We start from the raw sequence: 27097 nt of genomic DNA, 5'->3' as shown, positions 1-27097 counted from the left end.
ATGATTATGTATTTTAATGCTGTTTTTGCTAAAGGTATCTACCTTCCTACTGTTTGTTTCACACAGGGGAAGTTCTACAGATTTCTCTCCAGGAGTTATGGGTGTTCAAAGAGACCCACTGTCTTTGAGACTTTCTTTTACCGTACAAAGAAGGATGAAACAGTTTTCTGCCTGTTCATGTCTGTTCAGTGTCCTTCAGTAGATGTGTATGGTAGTAATTCTAGGCCTAACGTTTGCCACATGGATGCTATTCCTTTGCTAATTTTCATGATGCCTTTTCAGCTTTGTATGCTTCTGCAATGAAGCAGGGATCATACTCAGCTTTCTTATATGATTTGTTTGTTTCCAAGACACGACAGTCCCTGTCTTGGTGGCTGGATCATCAGTCCATTATTCAGGGGGCTCCTTTTGTTTATCCTATTTGGGTTCTATTATGACAGATGCAGGTGTTTCGGGCTGGGGTGCAGTCCGGGGGTCTCAGAGAACACAGGGAGTTTGGTTGCCTCAGGAGACACGGTTACCAATAAATGTTTTGAAACTTTGTTATCTTCAAGGCCTGTTGGAAAGGGAGTCTCATCTGTGTTTTCAGCCAGACAGCTCTGAAGTTCATATTACAGGGGTGAGTAATTGGGAAGCAGGTTTGCTTAGTCGTCAGTCCCTGCATCCAGATGAATGGTCTCTTCATCTGGATATCTTCAATCAGATTGGGAGTCTTTGGGGTATCCCAGAGATAGATCTGATGGCCTTTTAGTTGAACAACAAATTTCCCAGGTACTTTGCGAGGTTCTGGGATTCTAACAATTTGTGGATGCTCTTATAGCACCTTTGTGGTTTCTTCTAGCCTATGGGGTAAATTACCAAGCATACCAAGGTTGACAAAATGACTCCCAGAAGAGGAATATTCCAGCATGATAAAGATCCAAATCACAAAATAGTTTCTAAAGAACAAAAAAAGTGAAAACTATGACCTGGTCAAGCTTGTCACCTGACATAAATTCAATAGAAAACCGTTGAGTATTTTAAAGGGAAAGGAGGAGCAACACAACCTCTCCAGCAAAGAGCAGCTGAATAAAATTGTTGTTGAATGGCAGAAATGTCTGTAACACTGATATCCTCCATGCCAAAGAAGATTGAGACTATCATCAAAAATAAAGGTGGGCGTAGGACGTATTGAAAAGTAAAAGATTTGAATCTCAGTAATGAAAGATGTACTGACTTTTGTTGCATTGAGGTCTTACTGTGGGGCCGGTCTTTCTATTATAGTAAATCTAAACTGGAAGTTTTTAATTTTACATAAGAACAAAACTTAGACGTATTACAATTACTGAAAGGGGATATAATTTTGAATCACATGACATTGAATTGTTAATGCACAGAGGTGTACTCACTTCTGTTGTATACTTTATACACTCTAAGATTGCCTGTTTCTAAGCCCCTGCAGGACACCCTTATCTCCCTGTTTTTTTGTTTTTTTTTAAGCTTTTTACAGTTTTGCACAACAGCCAGACAGTGCTAGTTCATGTGTGTCATATACATAACATTGTGTCCACTCCATGGAGAATAATGGGTTCACAAGAACCAGCACTAATTGGCTTAAATGCGAGATTGTAAAAATCTAACCCCCACATATATAATGGTCATTCCGCAGGTGCTTAGATACAGTTAAAAAGTGTATAAACATAAGTGTTTGTTATGCAAAACTGGGGAATGGGCAATAAAGTGATTACCTTTTTAAACAATAACAATTTTCAAGAAGACTGTCCCTTTAAGTATTAAAATGTTCAGTATAGGTGGGGATACACCAGGCAAAAGCAGCTATTTCAAATGACAAAAAAAAAAAGTTAAAAGGATTTATTTATAACCAATTTAAAACACTTCAGCATATAAAATAGATAATTGAGTACACATTAAAGGGACACTGAACCCAATTTTTTTCTTTTGTGATTCAGATAGAGCAGCAATTTTAAGCAACTTTATAATTTACTCTTTTTTTTTACATTTTCTTCATTCTCTTGTTATCTTTATTTAAAAAGCAAGAATGTAAATTTAGATGTCGGCCCATTTTTGGTGAACAACCTGGGTTGTTCTTGCCGATTGGTGGATAAATTCACCCACCAATAAACAAGTGCTGCCCAGGGTCTGAAATAAAAATTGTCTGGCTCCTTAGCTTAGATGCCTTCTTTTTCAAATAAAGATAGCAAGAGAATGAAGAAAATTTGATAATAGGAGTAAATTAGAAAGTTGCTTAAAATTGGTGCTCTATCTGAATCACGAAAAGAAAAAATTTGGGTTCAGTGTCCTTATAAAGATGAGAATAAAAAATACAGTTCACTGTCACTTTAACATTGTAGATATAAGTAAGAAACAAACAAACATAACTTTCTACTTGCAATATTTACTGACATGAAAATAGCCTGCAAAACAAACAAACTAGAAAACTGCACTATTTCTGCATTCAGGAAATAAATCTACATATATAATAAATACCTCCTTATTCAAATATAAATTGAGTTATGTTTTGGAGATTAAAAAAAAATAAAAATCTTCATTTTCCTATTATCCTTTGTTTAAAATTAGTAAGGTAAGCTCAGGAGCGTGCACTTTTTCTTCTCTCTCAAACAAGTGTAGAGAGCGAGACACAGCTCTCCGTCTAAAGAAAACAACCTGCTTAGTAGGAAAGGGCATTTAGTAGTTTGTTTAGCTGCTGAATGTGGGAGTAGGTGGACGCTTGTGGACCGGACTGATGCTTGTAAAAGATCACCACACATCAGTGCATAAATCTGGCACAGAAAATAGCCAAAGCCAACGAGGTGCCGAATGCCCGTGCCTACTGTTTAGGGTACGTCCTCTAGCAGATTCATTAACAAGCTATCTAAAGCAGGTGATTGCAAAGCAGAAAGGATGTAATATGGAACCAAATTACAGCATTTACACAAAACCTGATGAAAGCACAGAAAAGGTTACTATGTACAAAAATATAATATAATACATTTATATCTCTAGTGCCGCAGATCTCAAATTCCAGGAATGTTTTTGTCATTGGAATTGATCTAGTTTTAACCCAGTTTCTCTTTTTGTATCTCACTCTCATCTTAGCTGGTTAAAGAAACACACATGACAAAGTAAAATAGGTTTATTGTGTTTATTTTTGATCAAACTAAAGATTTTAAATAATTTATAGTACAAAGTTACATATATTATGCTGCTCCCTGAAAACATAATAGGTTGTAATTAATGAGAACATCAAATCATCTGTATTTTACCAAACACTAAATGTCACTTATCAAACCATTTTTATAGCCAAACAACGGACACAGCCCTACTTTACCTGGATAGAGCGGGATACATATGCCACTTCGGTTAGTAGTAGGGACTGGCAAATATTCCACATTCATCAGTGATTTTTTATTTTATTTTAAAAAAAGCAACAACCTATTTTTGCTATGTTTAACCCCTAAATCAGGGCCGATCATCATGGACACTAGGGTGCATGGAAACCCTGGCACTGCCCCTTTGAAGGAGAGAGGAGAGGAGCTAAAACACACTTTTTCCCTTGACGCATTGCTCCTAACATTTCCGGGAGGCTTCAGCTGAGTGAGACAACCCATAGGCATGTTGTGAATGATTTATTAAAAGATGTTCAGTAAACATCTAGGAGCCAAGGACGCAGTACTTTGTTCAATTTAGAGAAGAATAATTGTCAGTGATACAATCTGGAGAAGTATATGTAAGTATCCCCCCAATCAAGGGCTGTATCCTTATCTGGGAAAACACAGAACAGACTACTGGGAACGTCTGCCGGACCTGCCAGGTATCTAAAAATACTCTTACAAACAGGGGCACTTTCATTTATTAAACTTTACATTGAAGCTTCATTTTTAAAATACTTACCTTTATGAGCTGGATGCCAAAGGGGGCACGCAACGATTGGAGGAAGCCAGATTCGTCATCGATCTGGTAACTACAGCAGGAGATGTGGGCGGAGGATCGCTGATCTGTTTTCCATAAAGAAAGGTTAAGTATTTTAAAAAAGAAGCTTCAATGTAAAGTTTAATGAATGAAAGTGCCCCTGTTTAAGAGTATTTTTAGATACCGGCACTTACTCATTGAACTTTACAATCACTAGCGTTGGAGCCCCAAAGCTGCTTTTGCACTTGTCTTTAGACATCGGACAACAGTGTTTACAACAATGTTTATATCAATGTCATACACTATGGCACATACTGCTAAAGACACATACAAGCTACCTACCTAGGTTTATTTTTCAACAAAGAAAACTGAGAATATCAACTTGTTTGCTGCAATTGTTTTTCAATAGCAAAACTACCCCCAGCAACTGACTTATTTGGAGGAGCCAACCTGGACTTGTTACTGTAGTAGACAGCTAGCCACAGACATTATGTTAGCAAATGTTCCATTGCTCTTTATCTGATCACCTCTGCTGAGGCCAGGACTTATATGTAGCAGGGTTGGGCTTATGAAGCCTGACAAATGCACTCTCTATGCTCAGACTTGTAAAACTAAATCTTAAAACGACAGTAAAGGAGACAAAATACATAATGAAATATCTCCTTATACACCATAAAAGGAACATATCTCAGCATTAAAAGGGACATTCCAGACAAAATTGGAATGCACATGGAAGCATTTCAGTTTTAAATAGAAGCAGTTTTGTACCATACACGTGTTAGCAAAAATGCTTCTAATAAAAGCTATAGCCGTTTCAAAGGTGTATTTAAAAGGGACACTAAACCCAATTTTTCTCTCTTTCATGATTCAGATACAGCAGCAATTTTAAGCAACTTTCTAATTTACTCCTATTATCAATTTTTCTTCGTTCTCTTGCTATCTTTATTTAAAATGCAGGCTATTTTTGGTTGAGAACCTGGGTTATGCTTGCTTATTGGTGGGTAAATGTCAGCCTCCAACAAGCAAGCGCTATCCATGTTGCTGAACCTAAAATGGCTGCTAAGATTTACATTCCTGCTTTTAAAATAAAGATAGCAAGAGAACGAAGAAAAATTGATAATAGGAGTAAATTAGAAAGTTGCTTACAATTTCATGCTCTATCTGAATCATGAAAGAAAACATTTGGGTTCAGTGTCCCTTTAAGTATGCCCCGTGCACCAGCATTTAACAGCACTTTCACCATCTGGTAATGACTCAATGTGTTAATTGCGGACATGATTACAAGCCCCACTGGCACTCTGAGTAGCTGCAGTAGATAAAATGCTGGTGCACTGAGAATATCTAGCTATGCTGCCCATGTACGTGCAGAGAAACATGCTAACACTAAAACAGTGATAACGTTTACTAGAAGCATTTTGCTAATACATAAATATTGTAAATAAGTTTCTATTCAGAGATGTAATTCCTCTATGTGCATTTACATTTAGACCGGAAAGTCCTTTTAAATTCCCATCACATTTATTTAGAGACAGAAAACAACACACTTGTAGGAATCTCCCGCTGCTACATAGCGATTGCTTTAAGTTTACAGGAGCTCAGTTATATCCTTCCAAACTGCACACAGCAGGACATGCGATACACAATGTTTAAGGGGTATATTCTGGGACAGCTTTTTATAGACCAGTATATGCAGTAGAATTGCATAATAAACAAATGCAATAGCACTTAGTCTGAGCTTCATATAAGTAGTAGATTTGTTTCTGACACATTTTAAAGTTTATTTCTACCCTTCCAGTATCATGCGACAGCCATGAACCAATCACAAATGCATATATGTACCATGTGCTAGCCATGAACCAATCACAAATGCATATATGTACCATGTGCTAGCCATCAGCCAATCACAAATGCATATATGTACCATGTGCTAGCCATCAGCCAATCACAAATGCATATATGTACCATGTGCTAGCCATCAGCCAATCACAAATGCATATATGTACCATGTGCTAGCCATCAGCCAATCACAAATGCATATATGTACCATGTGCTAGCCATCAGCCAATCACAAATGCACGAGTTGGTGACTCAAGTGTAAATATAAAAGGACTGAGCACATTTTGTAAATGGAAGTAAATTGGAAAGTTGTTTAAATTACTGCTCTAAATCATGAAAGTTTAATTTTCACTTGAGTGTCCCATTAAGCAGATTTATTAAGACGCATTTGCTGCTTTGCAGTGCACTCACACGAGCAAAACCTACAACTACAAATTTAAGAAGCTGAAACTCTCTCAGCCACCTCAGAGGTAGCAAGACAAATCACCTGATACTTGCTTGTTCAGAGTGATTGACATGCCCTGCTCTCACAATATTGGTGCCCAAGATCAGGGGCAGCATTGTAGAAGAAAGCTCTTGTGCAATGTTAAAGGGACATAAAATCCAAACATTTTCTTTCATAATTTAAATATAGCACGCCATTTTAAGCGTATTTTCAATTTAGTGCTTTAATCAAATTTGCTTCATTCTTTTGGTATCCTTTGTTAATGGAGCAGCAATGCACTACTGGGGGCTAGCTGAACACATCAGGTGAGCCAATGACTACAGGCATATATGTGCAGCGTCCAATCAGCAGACAGCTCCAGGTAGCGCATTGCTCCTGTGCATACCTAGATATGCTTTTTTTAAAAGGATACGAAAAGAATGAAGCTAAGTTGATAATAGCAATAAATTAAAAAAATGCTTAAAATGGTATGCTATATCTAAAGCATGATAGAAAATATTGGGGGTTCATGTCCCTTTAAATTTTGCAACGCATTGCAAGGAGTGTTCTCTCTAAAGCCAGTTTTGTGAGACGCACAGCAGTGAATACGCTAATTAGAGCAATAAAAAAACACTACACAATGCAGACTGCAAGGTGTGGTTCCCTTATTAACTGTTCCACTGCTGGTAGTTCACATTAACAAAACTGGCCTAAGAGGGAAAACTAAATTGCAAGTAGCAATTTCAGATGGACAGATTCTACTTGATACCTTGTCCGCCTACAATGTCATCCCCCATAAAATATGAAATAATGCATAAATAAAAAAAATGCAATTTCATTATTTATTTTCTGAGTTTCCTGTAATTTGACTCAAATTGTAGTGTCGTCCAGACCCCAGGCTAATATGTGCAGGGTATCATTTATACCTGTCCCTAATTGGCCACAGTAACCAAAGTACAATTATCAGTATTCTAGGGTGTGTCATGTGACAGCAAAACAATACACAAAATGACAATTCTAAATGCTTTTAAAAAATGTAATTCTTTATAAGATTTGTTGCAATGCAATGAATAATTTCTAAGTCACTAATAAGAAATAACTTTAGTGTCCATTTCATTGTGCATATAAAGAAAAAACAAAATCTTTAAATGTCCCTTTAAGTGTTTCTGAATAAACAAAGTTAGCTCAGTAAATGATACTGTAGATTGTTTGATTCAAAACCAACTACAAGCTATTAAAGGCTATGCAAACAGACAAAATGGTCTAATACACAAGACCTTAAGTTTGTTGATGCACCAGAGCCAGCATATAGCCCCAGCCTCGAGTAACTGAAAAAAACATAATTTATGCTTACTTGATACATTTTCTTTGTCAGTGAGAGTCCACAAATTAATTTATTTACCTATGGCTGTCTCGAATAAACGGATAGAATGTACCCAAGACCATGCTTGTAGCGCATTGGAGATGGCCCTCAGCTCCAGAATGTTGATAGGGAGTCTTCTGAGCACCAGATCACCTGAGCCCTCAGAGAACCCCAAATAGCTCCCCAGCCCGTCAGGCTCATACCTGTTATTTCCTAGGAAGGACATAAGAAACATCTGCCCAGGAGAATCGGTTCATGAGACAGCCATAGGTAAATGAATGAATTTGTGGACTCTCACTGTTATTAGAAAGAAGCGTTTCATTTTGTCCAGCAAATCAGGAGTAAACCAAACTGCAACTGCTGGACTGGAAAAGGGCGCTGCCCTTTGTACACTTCAGATCATCATAGCATATGAAGTTTTAGATTTATAAAAGAAAACTTCAGGGTAAAAAGTTCCTACGTATAAAAAAGAATAAATAAACCTAGTGTCTAGTCTAGCACACGTTTTCAGCTTGTTTAACCATTAGCCTTAGTCTATTTCCAAGTCACTGTCATCACTGTAACATTGAAGGGACGGGTTGCACATATTAGGACGAACAAGATCTTTTTCTGGTAATAAGCTACACTCGTGCAAAAAGGATTCCAGGTCTACAGCAAAGAAATCCTCTCCAAGCTGGTCGATTATCCTCACAAAGTTTCCAATGAGCTCTCCGCCCTTATATACCAGTAACGCGGGCAAAGCATTCTTAGTGAACTTTATGCTGGTTCCTAAAAGGGAACATTTCACTCGACAGAACTTGACTCCGGGATACTCTAATGCGAGACACAGAATGCTGCCATTTGCTGCATCTGAGCCAGGCACTTCGTCCTCGTAAATAAGTATGATAACCACAGTGTTCTTGTGCTCTTTATCTACGGTGTCCAAAAACTCCTCTGCGCTGGAAATGTCAAACACCTTCTTGAATATTTGTGCGTGGCACAGCTGCCGCCTCATCTCCTCGATTCGCTGCTTCCTGTATTGTTGTAAAAATTCCTCGTCCTCCTCGTTGTTCAGCATGTTGTATTCCTGCATGGTCATCTGAAAAAGCCAGAGATTATTACTGCAACTTAGGATCACATTTATTCTCTCTAATGCTGCTGTTCCACAGGCATAAGTAATTCAATTATCTAATCTGTTCAGGTAGAAGGTAATTCATATGGACAGTGATGTAAAACCCCCCAAAATGTATGCTAATCAGATAAATTCCTTTCTTTCCGGGCAAGGAGAGTCCACAACTTCATTCCTTACTGTTGGGAAATAGGCACGAACCACATCTAGATTGTGAAGCAAACGTTCCTTCACAGAGGAAGAACTGGGACACAAGGAAGGAACAACAATCTCTTGATTAATGTTCAGATCGGACACCACCTAAGGAACGAAACCTAACTTAGTACGTAAAACAGCCTTATCGGCGTGAAAAACACGATAAGGGGAATCACACTACAAGGCAGAAATCCCTGCGAGCAGAGGCAATAGCCAACAGAAACAGAACCTTCCAGGATAACAGTTTAATGTCAACAGTTTGCATTGGCGCAAACGGAGCCTGCTGCAACACACGAAGAACAAGATTGAGACTCCAAGGCAGAGACACCCTTCTAAACACAGGCCTGATCCTAGTCAGGGCCTTAAAGGACTGCACATCCGGAAGCTCAGCTAATCTCTTGTGCAGCAACACCGACAGGGCAGATATCTGTCCCTTCAGGGAACTAGCAGATAGACCCTTCTCCAATCCATCCTGGAGAAAGGATAAAATTCTGGCAACCTTAATATATACTTTATGGTAGATGCGTCGAGTAAGCAGCTTACAAGCTTGAATCAAAGTGTGAATAACACACTCAGAAAAACCTCTCTTGGCTAAGACTAAGGGTTCAATCTCCATGCAGACAGCCTCAGAATCTAGATTTTGATGTTGGAAGGGACCCTGTAGTAGCAGGTCCCTGCGACAGGGTAGCCTCCATGGAGGAGATTAGGACATCCCCACCAGATCCGCGAACCAAGTCCTTCGCGGCCAGGATGGAGCAATTAGAATCACTAGTGCTCGCTCCTGCTTAATTCGAGCCACCACCACAGAGGTAATGGAGGACATAGAAATTCAAAGTGAAATTGTATCAAAGCGCCAAACAAAGTAGGCTGGGTCAAGGATCAGCACAGCATCTTGTATTGCGTCACCTGTAAGCTCTTTCAGGTACATGGTTTTATATTTTTAACATTATTGTATGTGCTACATGGATCCATGTAATATAACTGTTCATAATTGAGTGTAACCACGTTTTTAAACCATATTGTAAAAATTGTTTACAACATTTATATCAGGATTGTATTTATGTATTAAATTTTACTTTTATTCACTTTCTTCTCATGTTACTGTTATCATTGTTATTTGCTGTGCTGATCCTTGACCCAGCCTACTTGGTTTGGCGCTTTGATACAATTTCACTTTGAATTTTTAACCCCCTATTGGCAACTAGGTGCCAATCCATCAGAGCTAGAGGTCTGTTTTAGTTGGCGCTTTGTAATTCTCCCCTATTAATGGAGGAGATAGATATGAGTCTGAACCTCCAGGGAACCGCTAGAGCATCTATTAGTTCTGCTTAAGGATCCCTCGATCTGAACCCATACCTGGGTAGTTTGGCATTTAGACGGGAGGCCAATCTCCGGCATCCCCCATCTGGAGCATATCTTTACAAATACCTTGGGTGGAGAGACCATTCCACAGGGTGAAAAGATTGCCTGCTGAGGAAGTCTGCTTCCCAGTTTTCCACACCCGGAATGTGGATCGCTGACAGCATACAGTTAAGGGTCTCTGCCCATTCCAGGATCTGAGAAACCTCTCTCATCGCCAAGGAACTTCTCGTTCCTCCCTGATGGTTGATGTAGTCTACAAACTGAAGCTTCATTCCTAAAAGCCCAAGAAAGTGTTGACTGATCTAGTAGAATGAGCTGTAATTCTCTGAGGCAGAGACTGTCCCGCCTCCAAATAAGCCTTGTGAATCAAAAGCTTTAACCAAGATGTCAAAGTAATGGCAGAGGCTTTCTGACCTTTCCTGGAACCAGAAAAACAACAAATATAGACTAGAAGTCTTTCTGAAATCCTTAGTTGCTTCAATATAGTATTTCAAAGTTCTTACAACATCTAAAGAATGTAAAGATCTTTCAAGAGCATTCTTAGGATTAGGACACAAAGAAGGAACAACAATTTCCCTACTAATGTTGTTAGAAATGACAACCTTAGGAATAAATTTAAACAAAGTCTGCAAAACAGCTTTATCCTGATGGAAAATCAGAAAAGGAGACTTGCAAGAGTGAGCAGACAATTCAGAAACTCTTCTAGCAGAAGAGATAGTCAAAAGGAACAACACTTTTGAAGAAAGTAGTTTAATATCCAAAGAATGCATAGGATCAAAAGGAGGAGCCTGCAAAGCCTTCAAAACTAAATTAAGACTCCAAGGAGGAGATATTGATTTAATGACAGGCTTGTTACGAACCAAAGCCTGAACAAAACAGTGAATATAGGAAGTTTAGCAATCGTTCTATGAAATAAAACAGAAAGAGCAGAGACTTGTCCCTTCAAATTACTTGCAGACAAACCTTTATCCAAACTATCCTGAAGAAACTGTAAAGTTCTATGAATTCTAAAAGAATGCCAAGAGAATTTATGAGAAAAACACCATGAAATATAGGTTTTCTAAACCCGATAATAAATCTTCCTTGAAACAGACTTATGAGCCTGTAGCATAGTATTGATCACTGAGTCAGAGAAACCTCTATGACTAAGCACTAAGCGTTCAATTTCCATACCTTCAAATTTAGCGATTTGAGATCCTGATGGAAAAACGTCCCTTGAGACAGAAGTTCTGGCCTTAAAGGAAGTGGCCAAGGTTGGCAACTGGACATCCGGACAAGATCTGCATACCAAAACCTGTGAGGCCATGCTGGTGCTATCAGAAACACATGCAATTGTTCCATTATGATCTTGGAGATCACCCTTGGAAGAAGAACTAGAGGCGGAAAAATGTAAGCAGGTTGGTAAACCAAGGAACTGCTAACGCATCCACCATCTCTGCCTGAGGATCCCTGGACCTGGAAAGGTACCTGGGAAGCTTCTTGTTTAGATGGGAAGCCATCAGATCTATTTCGGGAAGACCCCACATCTATACAATCTGATAAAAAACATTTGGATGGAGAGACCACTCCCCTGGATGTAAAGGCTGACGGCTAAGATAATCCGCTTCCCAATTGTCTACACCTGGGATATGTATCACAGAATTTAGACAGGAGTTAGATTCCGCCCAAGAAAAACTTATTTTATCTCTAAAGGACTGCGAGTCCCACCCCAATGATTGACATATGCCACAGTTGTGATATTGTCTGTCTGAAAACAAAATTAATGATTCTCTCTTTAGTAGAGGCCAAGCCTGAAGAGCCCTGAAAATAGCACAGAGTTCTAAAATATTGATTGGAATCCTCAAGAGGCGAGGTTACCAAACTCCTTGTGCTGTCAGAGACCCCTAAACAGCTCCCCAACCTGTGAGACTCGCATCTGTTGAAATCACAGTCCAGGAAGGACGAACAAAAGAGGCCCCTTGAATAATCCGATGATGGTCTAACCACCAAGTCAGAGAGTTGAGTGTTGGGATTTAAGAATATCAATTGTGATATCCGAGTATAATCCCTGCACCATTGATTTAGCATGCAAAGCTGCAGAGGTCTCATATGAAAACGAGCAAAGGGGATCACGTCACGAGACCTAAAACTTCCATGCACATAGTAAAGGTTTAGACGGGTTGAAACCAACTTTGAATGTCTCTTATCTGTTAAAGCCAGAGTCATGGACACTGAATCTATCTGGAAACCTAAAAAGGTGACCCTTGTCTGAGGAATCAAGAAACTATTTGGTAAATTGATCCTCCAACCAGGTCTATGTTGATTCGTGTGAGAATCTGCTAAATGAAAAGATTGAGCCAGTACCAAGATATCGTCCAAATAAGGAAATATTGCAATACCCTGCTCTCTGATTACAGATAGAAGGGCACCAAGAACCTTCAAAAAGATTTTTGGAGCTGTCGCTAGGCCAACTAGAAGAGCAACTAATTGTTAATGCTTGTCTAGAAAAGAGAATCTCAGAAACCGATAGTGGTCTGGATGAATCGGAATGTGAAGATATGCATCCTGTAAGTCTATTGAGGACATGTAATGACCTTGCTGAACAAAAGGCAGAATAGTCCTTATAGTCGCCACCTTGAAAGTTGGGACCCTTACAAATTGATTCAAAAACTTCAGATCCAGAACTGGTCTGAATGAATTTTCCTTCTTCTTGATAATGAATAGATTTGAATAAAAACCCAGACCCTGTTCCAGAAGTGGAACTGGTACAATTACCCCTGAAAGCTCCAGATCTGAAACACACTTCAGAAAGGCCTGAGCTTTCACAGGATTTGTTGGAACGTGAGAGAGAAATAAATCTCACAGGAGGTCTTATTCTGAAACCTATCCGATACCACTGAGAGACAATATTCTGAATCCAATGATTCTGAACGTAACCTGCCCAAACGTCTTGAAAAAAAATTTCAATCTGCCCCCCACCGGTAGAACTGGATTGAGGGTCGCACCTTCATGCAGTCTTGGGGGCTGGCTTTGGTTTATAAGACTTGGATTTATTCCAACTCGAAGATGGCTTCCAATTGGAGCCAGAGTCCTTAGGGGAAGGATTGGTTTTCTGTTCTCTATTCTGACGAAAGGAACGAAAACGATAAGAAGCTTTAGATTTTACCCTTAGACTTTTTATCTTGGGGCAAAAAAAAAAAGAGTATATTGTCGATCTGAAAAGGGGGGTAGGAGATGAATCCCTACGACCAATAACAGAGAACCATTGAACAGATTTTCCGTGAGAAAAAACATTAAAAAAAAAAAAAATCAATAGGTGATACTTTCTTCACATCCCTCTGACAAACACTGGTCTGAGAGGAATTGTGCTTCAGAATGCTTAGAAGCGCTTATCATAGAAGAAATCATAGAAATCAAGCGCAAACTTACTTCACCACCTCCATAGGAGGCAACGTTTGTAAAACTGAATTGTGGGTGTGGTGGGAGGTGTATTTATAGGCATTTTGAGGTTTGGGAAACTTTGCCCCTGCTGGTAGAATTGTATATCTCATACGTCACTAGCTCATGGACTCATTCATTTTGAATCTAAAGGAGGGTTCCTCGGCCGGAGGAGACTTAGTAACAGACGTCACAGACTCAAGAAGTTCACCCTCTGACGCTACAGAGGTTATCTCATCCTCGGATAGCTGAGACATACAGGCTAGATCCGATAGGAATTTAGATTACTCTAAGTCAGGAGAACTATGTTTAACCTTTCTCTTGCGTCCCAGAGATAGGTAGGGCACTCAGGGCAGCAGACACCGCTGATTGTAGCTGCGTGGTAAAGTCTGCAGGAAAAATGCCCCCGCCAGATGGAGATTTAGCTGTGCCGCAGGGAACTGCATGTGAAGCGGTTTGAGTAGACAGGGCAGAAATCTCTTGGGTCATAGAATCCTGAGAGGTTGATGGCTCAGAGGGACTAATTGCGCTATGGATATTGGCAGACTTGGCTCCCTTCTTAGGCTTTAAAACAGTGCTTAGGCAATTGGAACAAAATTGAGCAGGCGGGGAAACCACAGCCTCCTCACAATATAAACAGGTATTATTATTCACTATAGAACCCTCTAATGTAGTATCAGAGTCCTCCATAGCTTTGGTATGTAATTCCATAGAATTACAAAAATAAGTTATAAAAAAACAAGCATTTTTAATATAAACAGACACCTTTACAATCCCAATGGCTGGGACACTCAACACCTTCTAGATCCAGATAAATGAAATGCTCTCCTCAGGAGTGCTGTCTGCAGTAGGATCGCAAGGAAGTGAAAGAGGCCGCACCCGGTCACGTGGTGCGCAAGACAGGACTTCCCCTGCTATGCAAAAGATTGTTAAGCTAATATGAGCTGTGCAACACTCAAAAACAAAAGTGAAACCTGTCTGTTGAACCCAAACCTATCGCAGAACATAAAAATATTAACCCTTGATCATATTGAGGTATAGAGGAGTCACACTGACCCTATACAGGAGTCCCTGCTATAACAATAAAGTGGACTTACCCTCTAGGATCCATGCTGTGGAACAGATACAGCCTCTCAAGTGTGACAGCCTTGTAGCAATCAGTGCCGGACTGGGAATAAAAAGCAGCCCTGGAAAAATATGAAGACCAGCTCTATATTCCGTTGAGTCGGTAGAATGCATATGCCCCATTTTTCTCAAAGGGGATTACTGGGACACTCCTTCCCCAATATTTTTTCAGAATTAAATTATATTACTTTGTATTAAATAAAAATGTCAGATTGATGTTATATAGCAAAGCTACAACCCAATTGCAACCATTAATCACCCCTTTAAATTGTAGCTTTCCAGCCCTAGCTGCTGCAGCCCACCGGGAAATCTCCTGGTATCCTGGTAGGCCAATCCGGCCCTGGTAGCAATGCTCTCACAAGGACCTGAGTGATTAAAAGCAAGTAGAGAAATTTGTCAACACTGATTGCTCAGGAGTTGTTAGCCAACAGTCTGGATGCTTTTGAAGAAAACCTTTCCCTGCATCTCCAGACTAACTTTCATTAATACTCTCACTGAGAGGTTTATACGAGTACTTAAAACTCCAGTCCTCTCTTGAAGGGAACATACCCATTACAGGACTATCCGAATCTTCTGACACTTCTCTGCCACTTCCTCTAGTGACGAAAGGCAAAGAATGACTGGAAGGATAGGGGAAGTGGGAGGGATATTTAAGCCTTTGGCTGAGGGGTGTCTCCTCCTGGTGGCCAGGTGTTGTATTTCCAACAGTAAGGAATGAAGTTGTGGACTCTCCCTGCCTTATGGAAAGAAAAATTATAATTAAGACAGAACATGTAATCGGAACCTCTTAAGTGCAGAGGACGACACACAGTTGCCATCAACACAATTTCTTAAAGTGAAGGTAAACAAAGCAGCCGTTTTGATTAAAAACTTTCCTTTTTTTTCTTTTCACAGCCAGAGCAGTTTCCCCCACCTAGAGATCCTCTATTCACACGTCAGCAATGACTAATCCAGCTTCCTCCAATCACGGCTTTCCCCCCAGGGTAGTCATTGCCGACGTGTGAATAGAGGATTTCCAGGAGAGGAAAGCTGCTCTGGCTGTGAAAAGAAAAAAAAGGAAAGTTTTTAATCAAAACGGCTGCTTTGTAAACCGTTTTTAATAGTATTTTTAAATAACTGGCTTTCATTCATCAAAGTTTACCTTCACTTTAAGGCTCTTTTGAAGCACATTTTGGCTCCACCCCTTTCCACAGTAATGAGGTGGACAAGGAAATTGACATTGTTGGGTAGATCTGGGGATGCCAATTATGTTACCATGCCATCACCAAGCCAAGGAAACCCGTTAGCTCAGGCAGAGTTAGGGAGCTGGATGAAAAGGGCGGGGGGTTAGTACAAACACCTTGATTTCAGCTCCCTTTTGTCATAGAAAACTCTTCTATCCATATCATGAAAACAATGTTTGGGGTTTCCTGTTCCTTTAAGTAACCAGAGTGTTTAAAATAGAACATACAATTTAAACAACTTTCCAAATCACTTCTATTATCAAATTTGCTTCATTCTCTTATCATCCTTTGCTGAAGGAGCAGAATTGCACTATTGGCTGCTAGCTGAACACATCTAGTCAGCCAATCAATCACAAGAGACAAATGTGTGCAGGCACCAATCAGCAGCTAGCTCCTACTAGTGTAGGATATGTGGATATTCTTTTTCAACAAGGGATACAGAGAGAACAAAGCACATTTGACAATAGAAGTAAATTTAAAAGTGTCTTAAAAATGACCTGCTCTATATGAATCATGCAAGTTTAATTTCAACTTTCCTATCCCTTTAAAAGGGACAGTCTAGACCCAATACATTTTCTTTATTACTTATTGTTACATACCAGACCAGCATATTGCAATGGGTTCCACATCTAGAAACTTTAGACCCAATACATTTTCTTTATTACTTATTGTTACATACCAGACCAGCATATTGCAATGGGTTCCACATCTAGAAACTTGTTAGAAGTACATGAAACGTTTAAATAATCATAGTTTGTTAGCATGTTTAATATTTTTCTTTTAGCTAATTTTAAATTCTGCATGCGCAAATCAGCGTGTGTGAGTAGGAAATCTTATTTAAAGGATTACTAAGGTGGCCATCTTCCAACCAGTGTTGTCAGCCCGGATTGGACAATGAGAATAATGAAAAACGGAGTGGGTTTGGAAAGGTTTAAAACTTTGGAGCCAACTATCTTCTAAACGGCAAGTAATTGAAACAGATAGGGCATTATAAAAATATTTAATATATGATTGTCTTTTCAGCGGCAATTAGTTTTTTTTGTGCCTTCAGTGTCCCTTTAAGAGTCAATCGTGATTGGAGAAACTTAACATAGCAAGTCAGACATGCAACAGGTGGTCGGAGCTTGGCAGCCATTTTCGGCTCCTAACAAAATGACGAATATTTAAATGTTTCATGTACTTCTTACAAACGTATAGATGTGGGACCGGTTGCAGGATGCATCTCTGGTATGTAACAATAAGTGATGAAAATGATGTATTGCGTCTGTCCCTTTAATTAACCACCATAGGTTTATAGAAATATTGCAGATATTACAGTTAAATCAGTAAGACTTTGTTTTACAAATAAAAGAACTGTTGGTAGAGACGATGATGAAGACCTGAAAATATCTGAACAGCATAAGATGGTAGGAATTTACTGTTAACTTTTCAGGCACAAAGATTAAATAATCAATAAAATCTATTTATGTCTCTCTGTATAGTGTTCTCCCCAGGACCCATTTAGTGGGAACACCTCCCGCCTGATTTTAGTAACTACTCGGCTATAATTTAAGCAAATATTAACTTCACTAAATCATCCCCCCCCCCTCCCCAAATGTCTGTTGCACAAAATTTCATTAAATCAATTTATGTTAAATGATGCAATTAATGTGTACTTTGGGTAGCTTAAAAAGCACTTATGGATAACAGAAATTATTATAATACTGTCCCCGATGGCTACTTAAGGCCGCCCAGTTGACATGTTTTCTGTGGAGAACGCGGTTATAACAATCGGCACAGCTCTCCAAGCACTGTATAAAAAAAAATGAATACATTTTGTACAGTTCTCACGTCATGATATTTAAACAAAATAAAGGTAAATTTTGAATTTGCTGGGTCTGTTGATATTGGCTCAATGGATGATAATAGAAGCACAAAGGAATCCAATGCATGTGTGATATAGGAAATACCCACTCTTTCAATACTATGCCTGATTTAAAGGGACATTATACCCCAAACTTTCAAATGTACGCACAATTGTAACCCCTTCCGTGCCTGTAAGAGTGAGTCTGATCTACAGGAGCAATACAAATGCTGTTTCTGCATGCCTCGGAGAATGAAATGGGAAAATCTTCACTTAGGTTTATTTTTGTATATAAAATAGCTGGTTCTGTTAATTAAAACCACAACCCAATCAAAATGGTTGAACTTGCAGGTAGAGCAGACCTTATTATCATATCTCTATATAGTCTCCTTAATCTTATCTTTCACTGTGTACTCGAAGACCAACCAATATTTAGAGATAATTGAAAACTAACATTTTAGTACATCTCTGCCCCCCACTGGTAGCGTGATTTGTTTTAAACCTTCTGGTTTACATAGCTTTCTTATAGCCATTACTTATATCTCTCACTATGCACAAAGGCTTCTTTATCTTAGCTCTATATACAATGCAATGTGGGCGGTATAACTAGTCATATGGAAAACAAAGAGACAATGTACACTCCTCTCTATAAATTGTGGCCTTTTTGCATATACCTGCATATGAAAGATAATGATGCAAGTTTTCTCTACTTGCAAACTCAGCCCTTTTTAAGGACTGTGGCTTTAATAAGCAAAATCAAACCAATTTTACAGTACAGTGTCCCTTTAAAATTCCCAGTGAGCATAGAACATTTATAAACTAACCGTCGGCATTATTACCTTTCCATTCAGTGTCTCCTCGAGTTCTTTCTGTTTCTGTTTGTCTCTCTCCTCATCGAGATGAGATTTACACGTCATTGACAGATTTTTGATGAGCTGTTCCATTTCTCTGCGCTGTTCCTCATTTTGTTCAGTCTCTAACTGTTTGTAGCGTCGCCAGTCATTGAGAACGCCTTTTGGACCTTGAGAAAAAAAGAAAACCCTTACATTTACTTTTGTTATTCTAAAAACTGTACTAAACACATGCACGCTCCTGAGCATACCTCAGTATGCTTTCATAAAAAGAGGCTAAGCATCATTTAAAAAAAACATAAAAAGAATAATACAAAGGAGAGCCTAAGAGAAGGTCAAGGTATGCAACACTAGAAATCTAAAATAATATAAATCCTCACAGTGAAATATAGGTATATTTGTATGCAAAGACTCTTCCCAAATTAAAATATATTTAAACAAGTCTAGAAAAGTAGTTACACAAGTGTTAAAATCTTAAACATACAAAATCAAATTAGCTTGATAACGGATTCATGAGGCCTACATATGACCTCGCGCAAATCACAATGTATGCAAATAGAGTCAGGATGTTATGCCTAAATAAAATAAGTGTGACTTTAAAGTCTATCCTCGTGTAATGGGGGATGTGAATCCTCAATGAAGAAATAGGTGAAGTAAAAATCCTTCAATGGTGAAAAAATGGAGTGAGAAAAACGTTGAAAATGTACCAACAAATTGCAGTGAAAAGAAGCAAAAAATAATCCTAATGTAGCGGTGTGCTTGGTAGATCCTAACTAAGGTAGGTCTAGTATAAAGTTCTCCTTCTAGGTAATGTGTGCTACTGAAACCTAAAAGTAAAAATACAAAGAAAACAATAGTGCAATACTGCTAAGAACAATTGAAATATTCAGAAATAGGCTTACCATATACGGTCAACATGTTTCAGCGTTATAATAGGCCTTTATCAAAACTAAATATGGTGCGGGAACTTCTGGGCGGCGGCCATGATAGGCTGCAAAGTTATCTGCTGCCTCAGACCATATAATTAATCTACGCCATCATATACTCTTCTATATCATAACTTTTGCAGTGGAGCAAGCTCTTTTTGATTGATACCGCTCTTTCTAAGATCAGGGTTAGATTTCGCCTACCGGAGCTTTTCAATGGCTGCGGCCTTCCAACTTACCCCCCGGCAGTGTGCCTTCGTGCACCTGTTGTTATCAAGCAGTGATATCACGCAAGACACTGCAAAAAATACTGTGCATCATCTGCCTGCCAAAAGCTTACTACTACACACCTATCATGGAGATACCCTTTAATTTTCTGGAGGAGTTGCGCGACCTGCTTGATGGACACCATACTGCTCTAGCAGACGCACTGTGCAACTCATTTAATTGCAAAAGTTCAACAATTACCTCAAACTGAGCCCATCAATATGGAGGGCGAGGATGGTGACGCTTTGGGGCCCCAGCACACACTACCCACCTCCGGTACCTCTATGGGAGATGTGAAACCAGGGGCTGCAGAATCGACAGAACAATCAGAGAACGGCCTAGGGATCTCCGCTGCTCTATCCCCAGTCTGGGAGGTGGAAATCATAGAGCTTAGCTCTTCCACAGACTTGGAACATCCTGGAATGGGATCTAGATGCGATCCTACCTGGAAGATTTGGACATGACGCTATATCCTCGCAGACACAAACCGTGTACCCCTCAGCTGAAAAGGAGGTTGGTACAAGCCGGTTAACTTTTGTCCCGCAGCAGTTACCTACAAAGTATGCCCAGATCAAAGGATCCATACAGCTAAGAGTAGCGCAAATCCCACGAACACCTTATTTACCAGCTACTCGTTTCCATGTAGTTTTGCTACACTCGGGCTGGGATCCTGGCGGGCCGCATCAGACTGCTCCTTGTGACTACTACAGCAAGAAATAATGGCGATTTAACACAGTTTCTGCACACTCTTGCTGCGTCCGAGCTGGGACACCGACGTTCCTTCTCTTTTTGTATGTGTGAACATGACCGCGGCTGCTGAAGAGTAGCACCGGGCTTAAAGGACAAGTCAACCCTTACCTAATAATTCTGTGTTTAGTGACTGGTCTACCTAGTATTTTAAGTAAGATTTTATTGCGAGAATGCGGTTATGGTTCCCTTGTTATAGCAATATTTATGCCAGTATTTCACGCAAGACCACTTTGAGTTCTTATAATGAACCTTTTAGAGCATAAATATCTACGATACATTAACTGTCTCAAATTTAGTGACCCCTTGCGACCTGCTTAATGTTTTCCACCACCCACCTATATATGCATGACACTCTTCGTTCTAAATAATGTCCTAAGTTAGTATTTCTGTACCATTTACCCACACAGTTGTAGCTTTTAGGGCTACCTCTTCATTCACACCTATGTTATTATGCCCTACTTATATTTTTAATAGATCAGATCATAAAGGTGGTTCCCTAGTGGTCTGCTTTAGGCTTTCAGCAGCGATAACGACAAGAAGCTGGGGCGAGTCGCAGAGAACCACTTTACATTTTTCCGATTTCAAAATTCGACACGTTTTTTAAATTTTTGTTTTGTTTTTAAGTGACGTTTTTCAATTAGCCAGTTGAAATTCTGGCCGTTAGGCGGCAGTGACCCTACGTCATCCGCCTACTCGATGCGCTGTGCATGTGCTATATTCTATTTTTTGCTCTGTCTACACGCGCGTTCTCATTTCGCGCATGCGTACTTCTTTTGTTTACAGCAGCATTGAATCTGCACAAGAGGATCACTTAAAGTGATTGTAAATTTTGATGCTAAAGTGCCCGGGTTTTAAAAATTCGATTAAAAACAGGGGCACTTTAATTCATAAAAATTTACATTTCACTCCTGTTGTGAAAATACTTACCTTTTAATCTTGACAGCTGACCCGTCGCAAAGCCTCTTCCTGGGTCTAAAATGAGGAATCAGGCTTCCTCCAATCACGGCGTTGAATCAGACACCGATTCCCCCAGGGGGAAGCAGTGATTGGAGGATGACCTATCCATCATTTCTGACATCAGAAATGGCTTGCGACGACCGGTAGGAAGCTGGGAGCGGCTGTCAAGTTTAAAAGGTAAGTATTTTCACAACACAAGTGAAATGTAAATTTTGATGAATTAAAGTGCCCCTGTTTTTAATCGAATTTTTAAAAACCTGGGACTTTAGCATCAAAATTTACATTCACTTTAACTACGGATACTTTGTTTTATTGGTAAAAGATTTGCATTTAAAATCAGGTTGCAGAGTATAAACAAACAGCTGCTCTCTCTCGCATAACATAGTAATGAATATTATGAATAATCAATATTATGTTTTCCCCGCGATTAACGCATGCGCATATGAGACTGGTTTCAACCTCTATCGAATGCACATTAGTGAGGGGAAGCTCAGAATCGCGCATGCGCATTTGCAGTGCTCACCGTGAAAACGCTTCTGAGATTACGTATAGAGCGGGTGGGACCACTCTATACGTCACGGCACTTTAAATCCGGAATTAGGGTTTGGGAGGAGTTATCGACGGAACAGTAGGAAAAATTGGGAATAAAATTTTTTAAAAAAAATTTATTGAACAAAGTTAGCGATTACCTTAGCCAATGTAAAAAGAATGCATAGATATATTCGGATTACCTAAACTTTACCTTCACTTTAATATAAACCTGTTATATACATTTTTACTCTTATTTTGAATTGTATTACGCAAATAAAAAACTAAAGAGGTTTGTTTTGAGGCCTAAAAGTGGCCTCCTTTTATCTCAGGATAACCTTCACTCCAAGTTTCATTCTATAGTTGCGTGAGGTCCAAAAGTGGCCTCCTGAGTACTTAGGAAGGATTACACTTAATTAGGCAAAACTATTTTACCATTATATGATTGCATTGTTTCAAAGTGTTTGGTTCTTGGATTTCATACAAACATTTGATATTGGAATGTATCTGAAACTTACTATGATTTCTTACTTGTATGCCTTTTGTTAAACCTCAATAAAAAAAAACAACTAAATATGGTGTGTACTGGTAGCCTTGATATATTAAATGAGAAGTGTTACTCAATTATCTTTGGCGCCAATGTATTAAGGCGTGTCCTAGTGACGCTTTCTAATGTCCACTCTAAACATAGGGAGATTGTATCAAACCGGAAGTGACATTGTTACCATAGTAAGATTGTGTCAAACCGGAAGTGACATCGTTATTATAGTAACGCCTCTGTTTTGTGTGTGATATATTTCTCATTCGTCTGTGGGGTTATGTTTGCCCATATCCTGAAATCCAAAAGCCCAATATCTTTGTGTGCGACAAGGAGAAAGAAAAACAAAAAGACAACTCCCATATATTAATGTCATCTTCCGTGTGTCACAGTCTCACAACTCTAAACAACCGGAAGTAGCGTAACATCAGACGCAACCGGAAGTGCCGCATAGATCATAGCATCACTTTCAGTTATGAGCCCCGTGTTTAATTTGCTCTATTTAGCCAAAAATCAAATGAGTTTTCACTTATAAAAACGTGAGTATACTAGCATCTGGTTCATGCAAGGTTAACTGTATAATCTTAAAACACAGTACATTATAAAAGTGCACGTCATAATAAAAATACATATACATTATGAAAATACATTGTAAAAATACAAAAAGATACAAATAAAGATAAAAATACATTGTAAGAATCATGACAATGCATAAATCGGCAAAAAAAAGTTGACAGATTAGAAATAGACAGAATAAAAAAAATACAGAATCTCATAGAGGTTGTTCAAAATAGGAGTACTCTTTCAGTGGACTCGAGTCTAATTTTGATACAATCAAGGTAAATGCCTATTTGTATCCCATACAGCCATACCAAAATCTTAAGATACAGCTAACTAAACCCCTACAAGTGGGCATCTTCTGTGTGTGGGACTACTTGACGACTCAAAGATCTACGTCAATAAAATAGATAGAAATCTAAAAATATAGAAAAATAGAGGAAATGTGTGTAATGTACATCTAAAAATATAGAAAAATAGAGGAAATGTTTGTAATGTACAAAGAATGTATTTGGTTATATATAATTGAGCGTTCAACATTGTATTCCATCTCTCTTAATCTCACCCAATTAATATATGCATATATTCTACATATTGTGGCCTAGAGTTAGTATGAGCATACATGCACTAAGCAAAAGCCTGTATGTATGTATGTATGTATGTATGTATGTATGAGAGTTTAGTATACCTATTCCTCATATATTGATGAGATCAGATAGGTCTTCCTTGTTATTTAGGCCTTTAGGGTAAAGATAATCTAAATTGAAAATCCATTTGGATTCAGCAATTAATAGTTTTCTTTTGTACTCCCCACCTCTCCAGTTTGGTACAATTTTTTGGATGCCTATATATCTAAAATTCTTCTTATTTCCTTGATGATGTATTGTGAAATGCCTGTATAAAGGAGTGTCTGTATTTTTACTTTTGATCTGCAGTAGGTGTTCCCTGAAAGTTAACTTTCAACTGTCTAGCTGTTTGACCTACATATTGGAGGCCACAGCTGCATTGTATCACATATCACCCCCTTGCTTTGACATCTTATCAAATCTTTAATCTCATATTGGACGCTTGTATTATGGGAGATGACATTTTTTGATTTAACACCATGTTTACAAGCTTTACAGCTGGGGCAAGGGAAGAAACCTCTAATCCAATTCCCATATACGTCACTAATACTATGCTTGATCTGTCCAGGTATACTAGGTGAAAGTATATTCTTGATTGTTAGTCTTTCTGTATACAAATCTCGGTTTAGAAGTTAATTTCTCACCTATGATGTCATAATTTTTTAGTATTGGCCAGTGTCTCTTAAAGATGTTCTCGATAATGTGTCTATTCTAGGGCTGCAACAACTAATAGGCAAGTTTGATTATAAAAATAGTTGTCAACAAATCTCATTATCAATTAGGTGGTCAGCGATTAGTTAGTCAGTTGCACAGAACCAGCTGCTTTAATCTGATGATCTACTGCAACTAAGATTGTGCAAAAAATATTGAATGTATTTATTTTATTAATCTCTTTTCTATACGATTAATCAGACAATAATCATCCGATTAATCGGATAGAAAAAAAAAAAAGTTTGCACAATACCATGTGGAGGAGTTCATCAGATCGAAGCAGCTGGTGCTGTGCAATTAACCAACTAATCACCTAATTGATAATGAAATTCTTTGACAACTATTTTTATGATCAATCTTACCGATTAGTTGTTGCAGTAATTCTTACTGTATTCAGTAATAAATGGTATGGTTAGCGTGTGATCGGCTGGGTTGTAAGTGCTTTTGCTCTTGTATTTAAGGAGTTCTTTTCTATCGGTATTCCTTACTTCCTCTATATTAATATCCAATATGTTCTCCTCATATCCTCTCTCTATGAATCTCTGCTTTAAAACTAGTGCTTGTTCTTCCCACTTAGCGGGATTAGAACTATTCTTTTTAATTCTGAAAAGTTGACCTTTCGGTATGTTAGACTTCCAGTTGTGGTGGTGGCAGCTGTTCTGGGGGATATAATTATTAGGAGTTTTCGGGCGCAAATAAATGCTGCAACTTTTAAGAATGGTTTGGTTATGTTACTATATGTATACAAAATCGTAGAAACACTAAAATGGGTAATATTGTATTCGGTCAGTTCATTACAATGGTAGACAAATAGTTAAAAAATATAATCCTTTATTTTATAATATAAGTTTCTCTATAAAATGTTCATCGGATATCTATAAAACTTGTACAAAATCTATTAAAATATAAAGATACAAAAAGATCATAGAGAGGTATAATGACCTTTCATGTGAATGTGGGAAATATATAAGAGGGGTTTTTAAGTATATTCTGTCTTGGTATGTAGGGATCTAACTAAGAAAAGTGCATATGTGTTGGAAAAATATTTATATATTCCTAAAGATGTGGTCAATATAGATTTGTAACGTTATATGTGCAATACACATAGTACATAAAAACCTAGTGTAGTGTAGCTAAACCTTCAATTCACAATTGTTGCACGTCAGTAGAAATAATTAGTTGGTATTTGTTAGTATGCGAGCAATGAGAGCAGGTTTGAACTTTCTTAAGTAAGAGACCGCGATTTTAAAACAAACACTCACAATTTTGCAACAAAGGAGCCGCTATCTGTGAGCGGACCGGAGGACTACACCTGTGCCATTGCACCTAAGCTGTGAGCAAAGACGAAGCCATAACTTCTGAGGACATCGAAAAAGAAGCTACTTTCAGCAACATCTACAAAGTGACATCTACATCCAGGCTCCAGAATCGGCTAGGAGCATTTAAGTAAGTAAAACTCTTGTTCCTTACTATTTTATTTTTGCTCCTAGTCCGTAGAGCTCTGGCAATGTGAAAAATAACCCGGGCACGTACATCAGACTATTGATCAAAAATAGCAATAAATGAATAGACACACCAAACCGTAACAAAGGCTACAAATTGGTTTTTCAGTTTGGAAAAGCTATCCTTTTCAGTCGGCCGACTGTATTCCGCTGCATAAAAAACATGTTTGCATAAGAATTTAATAATCACACCTCCAGAGACTTTTCCTTCCATTTACCGTTTTTAATATATTTCTTTGAACATCGACTACATGTATTTATATCTCGAGGTGTAGAAATAGTGCATACTAACAAATACCAACTAATTATTTCTACTGACGTGCAACAATTGTGAATTGAAGGTTTAACTACACTACACTAGGTTTTTATGTACTAGGTGTATTGCACATATAACGTTACAAATCTATATTGACCACATCTTTAGGAATATATAAATATTTTTCCAACACATATGCATTTTTCTTAGTTAGATCCCTACATACCAAGACAGAATATACTTAAAAACCCCTCTTATATATTTCCCACATTCACATGAAAGGTGATTATACCTCTCTATGATCTTTTTGTATCTTTATATTTTAATAGATTTTGTACAAGTTTTATAGATATCCGATGAACTTTTTATAGATGAACTTTTTATAGAGAAACTTATATTATAAAATAAAGGATTATATTTTTTAACTATTTGTCTACCATTGTAATGAACTGACCGAATACAATATTACCCATTTTAGTGTTTCTACGATTTTGTATACATATAGTAACATAACCAAACCATTCTTAAAAGTTGCAGCATTTATTTGCGCCCGAAAACTCCTAAACTCTCTTCTGTACAAACGTATCCAATATCAATTGGGGTTGATATCTCAGGAGTTTAAGGCCAGTCAACACTAGGCAGCGCAGGAAAGTCTTTGAAAACTCTGTACTTTTTGGATATAATTATTAGTCAACTCCTTTAAAAAAAATGTAGAGGTCTCTAATTTACCGTCTGTAACTTCAATTTTCAAGTCTAAAAACGTAATTTCTGTTTTGCTATGTTCATGTGAAGCTGAGATTGTGTATTTCTATTCATGATTTC

The 27097-nt window shown here is 38.3% G+C and overlaps 1 protein-coding gene across 2 annotated transcripts in view; it reads right to left on the bottom strand.

The window, feature by feature from the left end:
• Positions 1-3128: 3128 nt before the first annotated feature.
• PDCL (phosducin like) overlaps positions 3129-27097 on the bottom strand; it is a 48490-nt gene continuing 24521 nt past the window's right edge. For both annotated transcript variants that reach the window (XM_053696078.1, XM_053696079.1), the window contains exons 3-4: positions 18645-18826; positions 3129-8610 (exon numbers count right to left, since the gene is read on the bottom strand). In XM_053696078.1, coding sequence (XP_053552053.1) covers positions 8062-8610; positions 18645-18826 — 731 coding nt within the window. In that variant the 3' untranslated portion in view covers positions 3129-8061. The remainder of the gene's footprint in view (positions 8611-18644; positions 18827-27097) is intronic.

This window comes from Bombina bombina, chromosome 12 (assembly GCF_027579735.1).
Source record: "Bombina bombina isolate aBomBom1 chromosome 12, aBomBom1.pri, whole genome shotgun sequence".
NCBI lineage: Eukaryota > Metazoa > Chordata > Amphibia > Anura > Bombinatoridae > Bombina > Bombina bombina.
The sequence above is the reverse complement of the archived record's forward strand: the minus strand, read 5'-3'. Positions and strand labels throughout refer to the sequence as shown.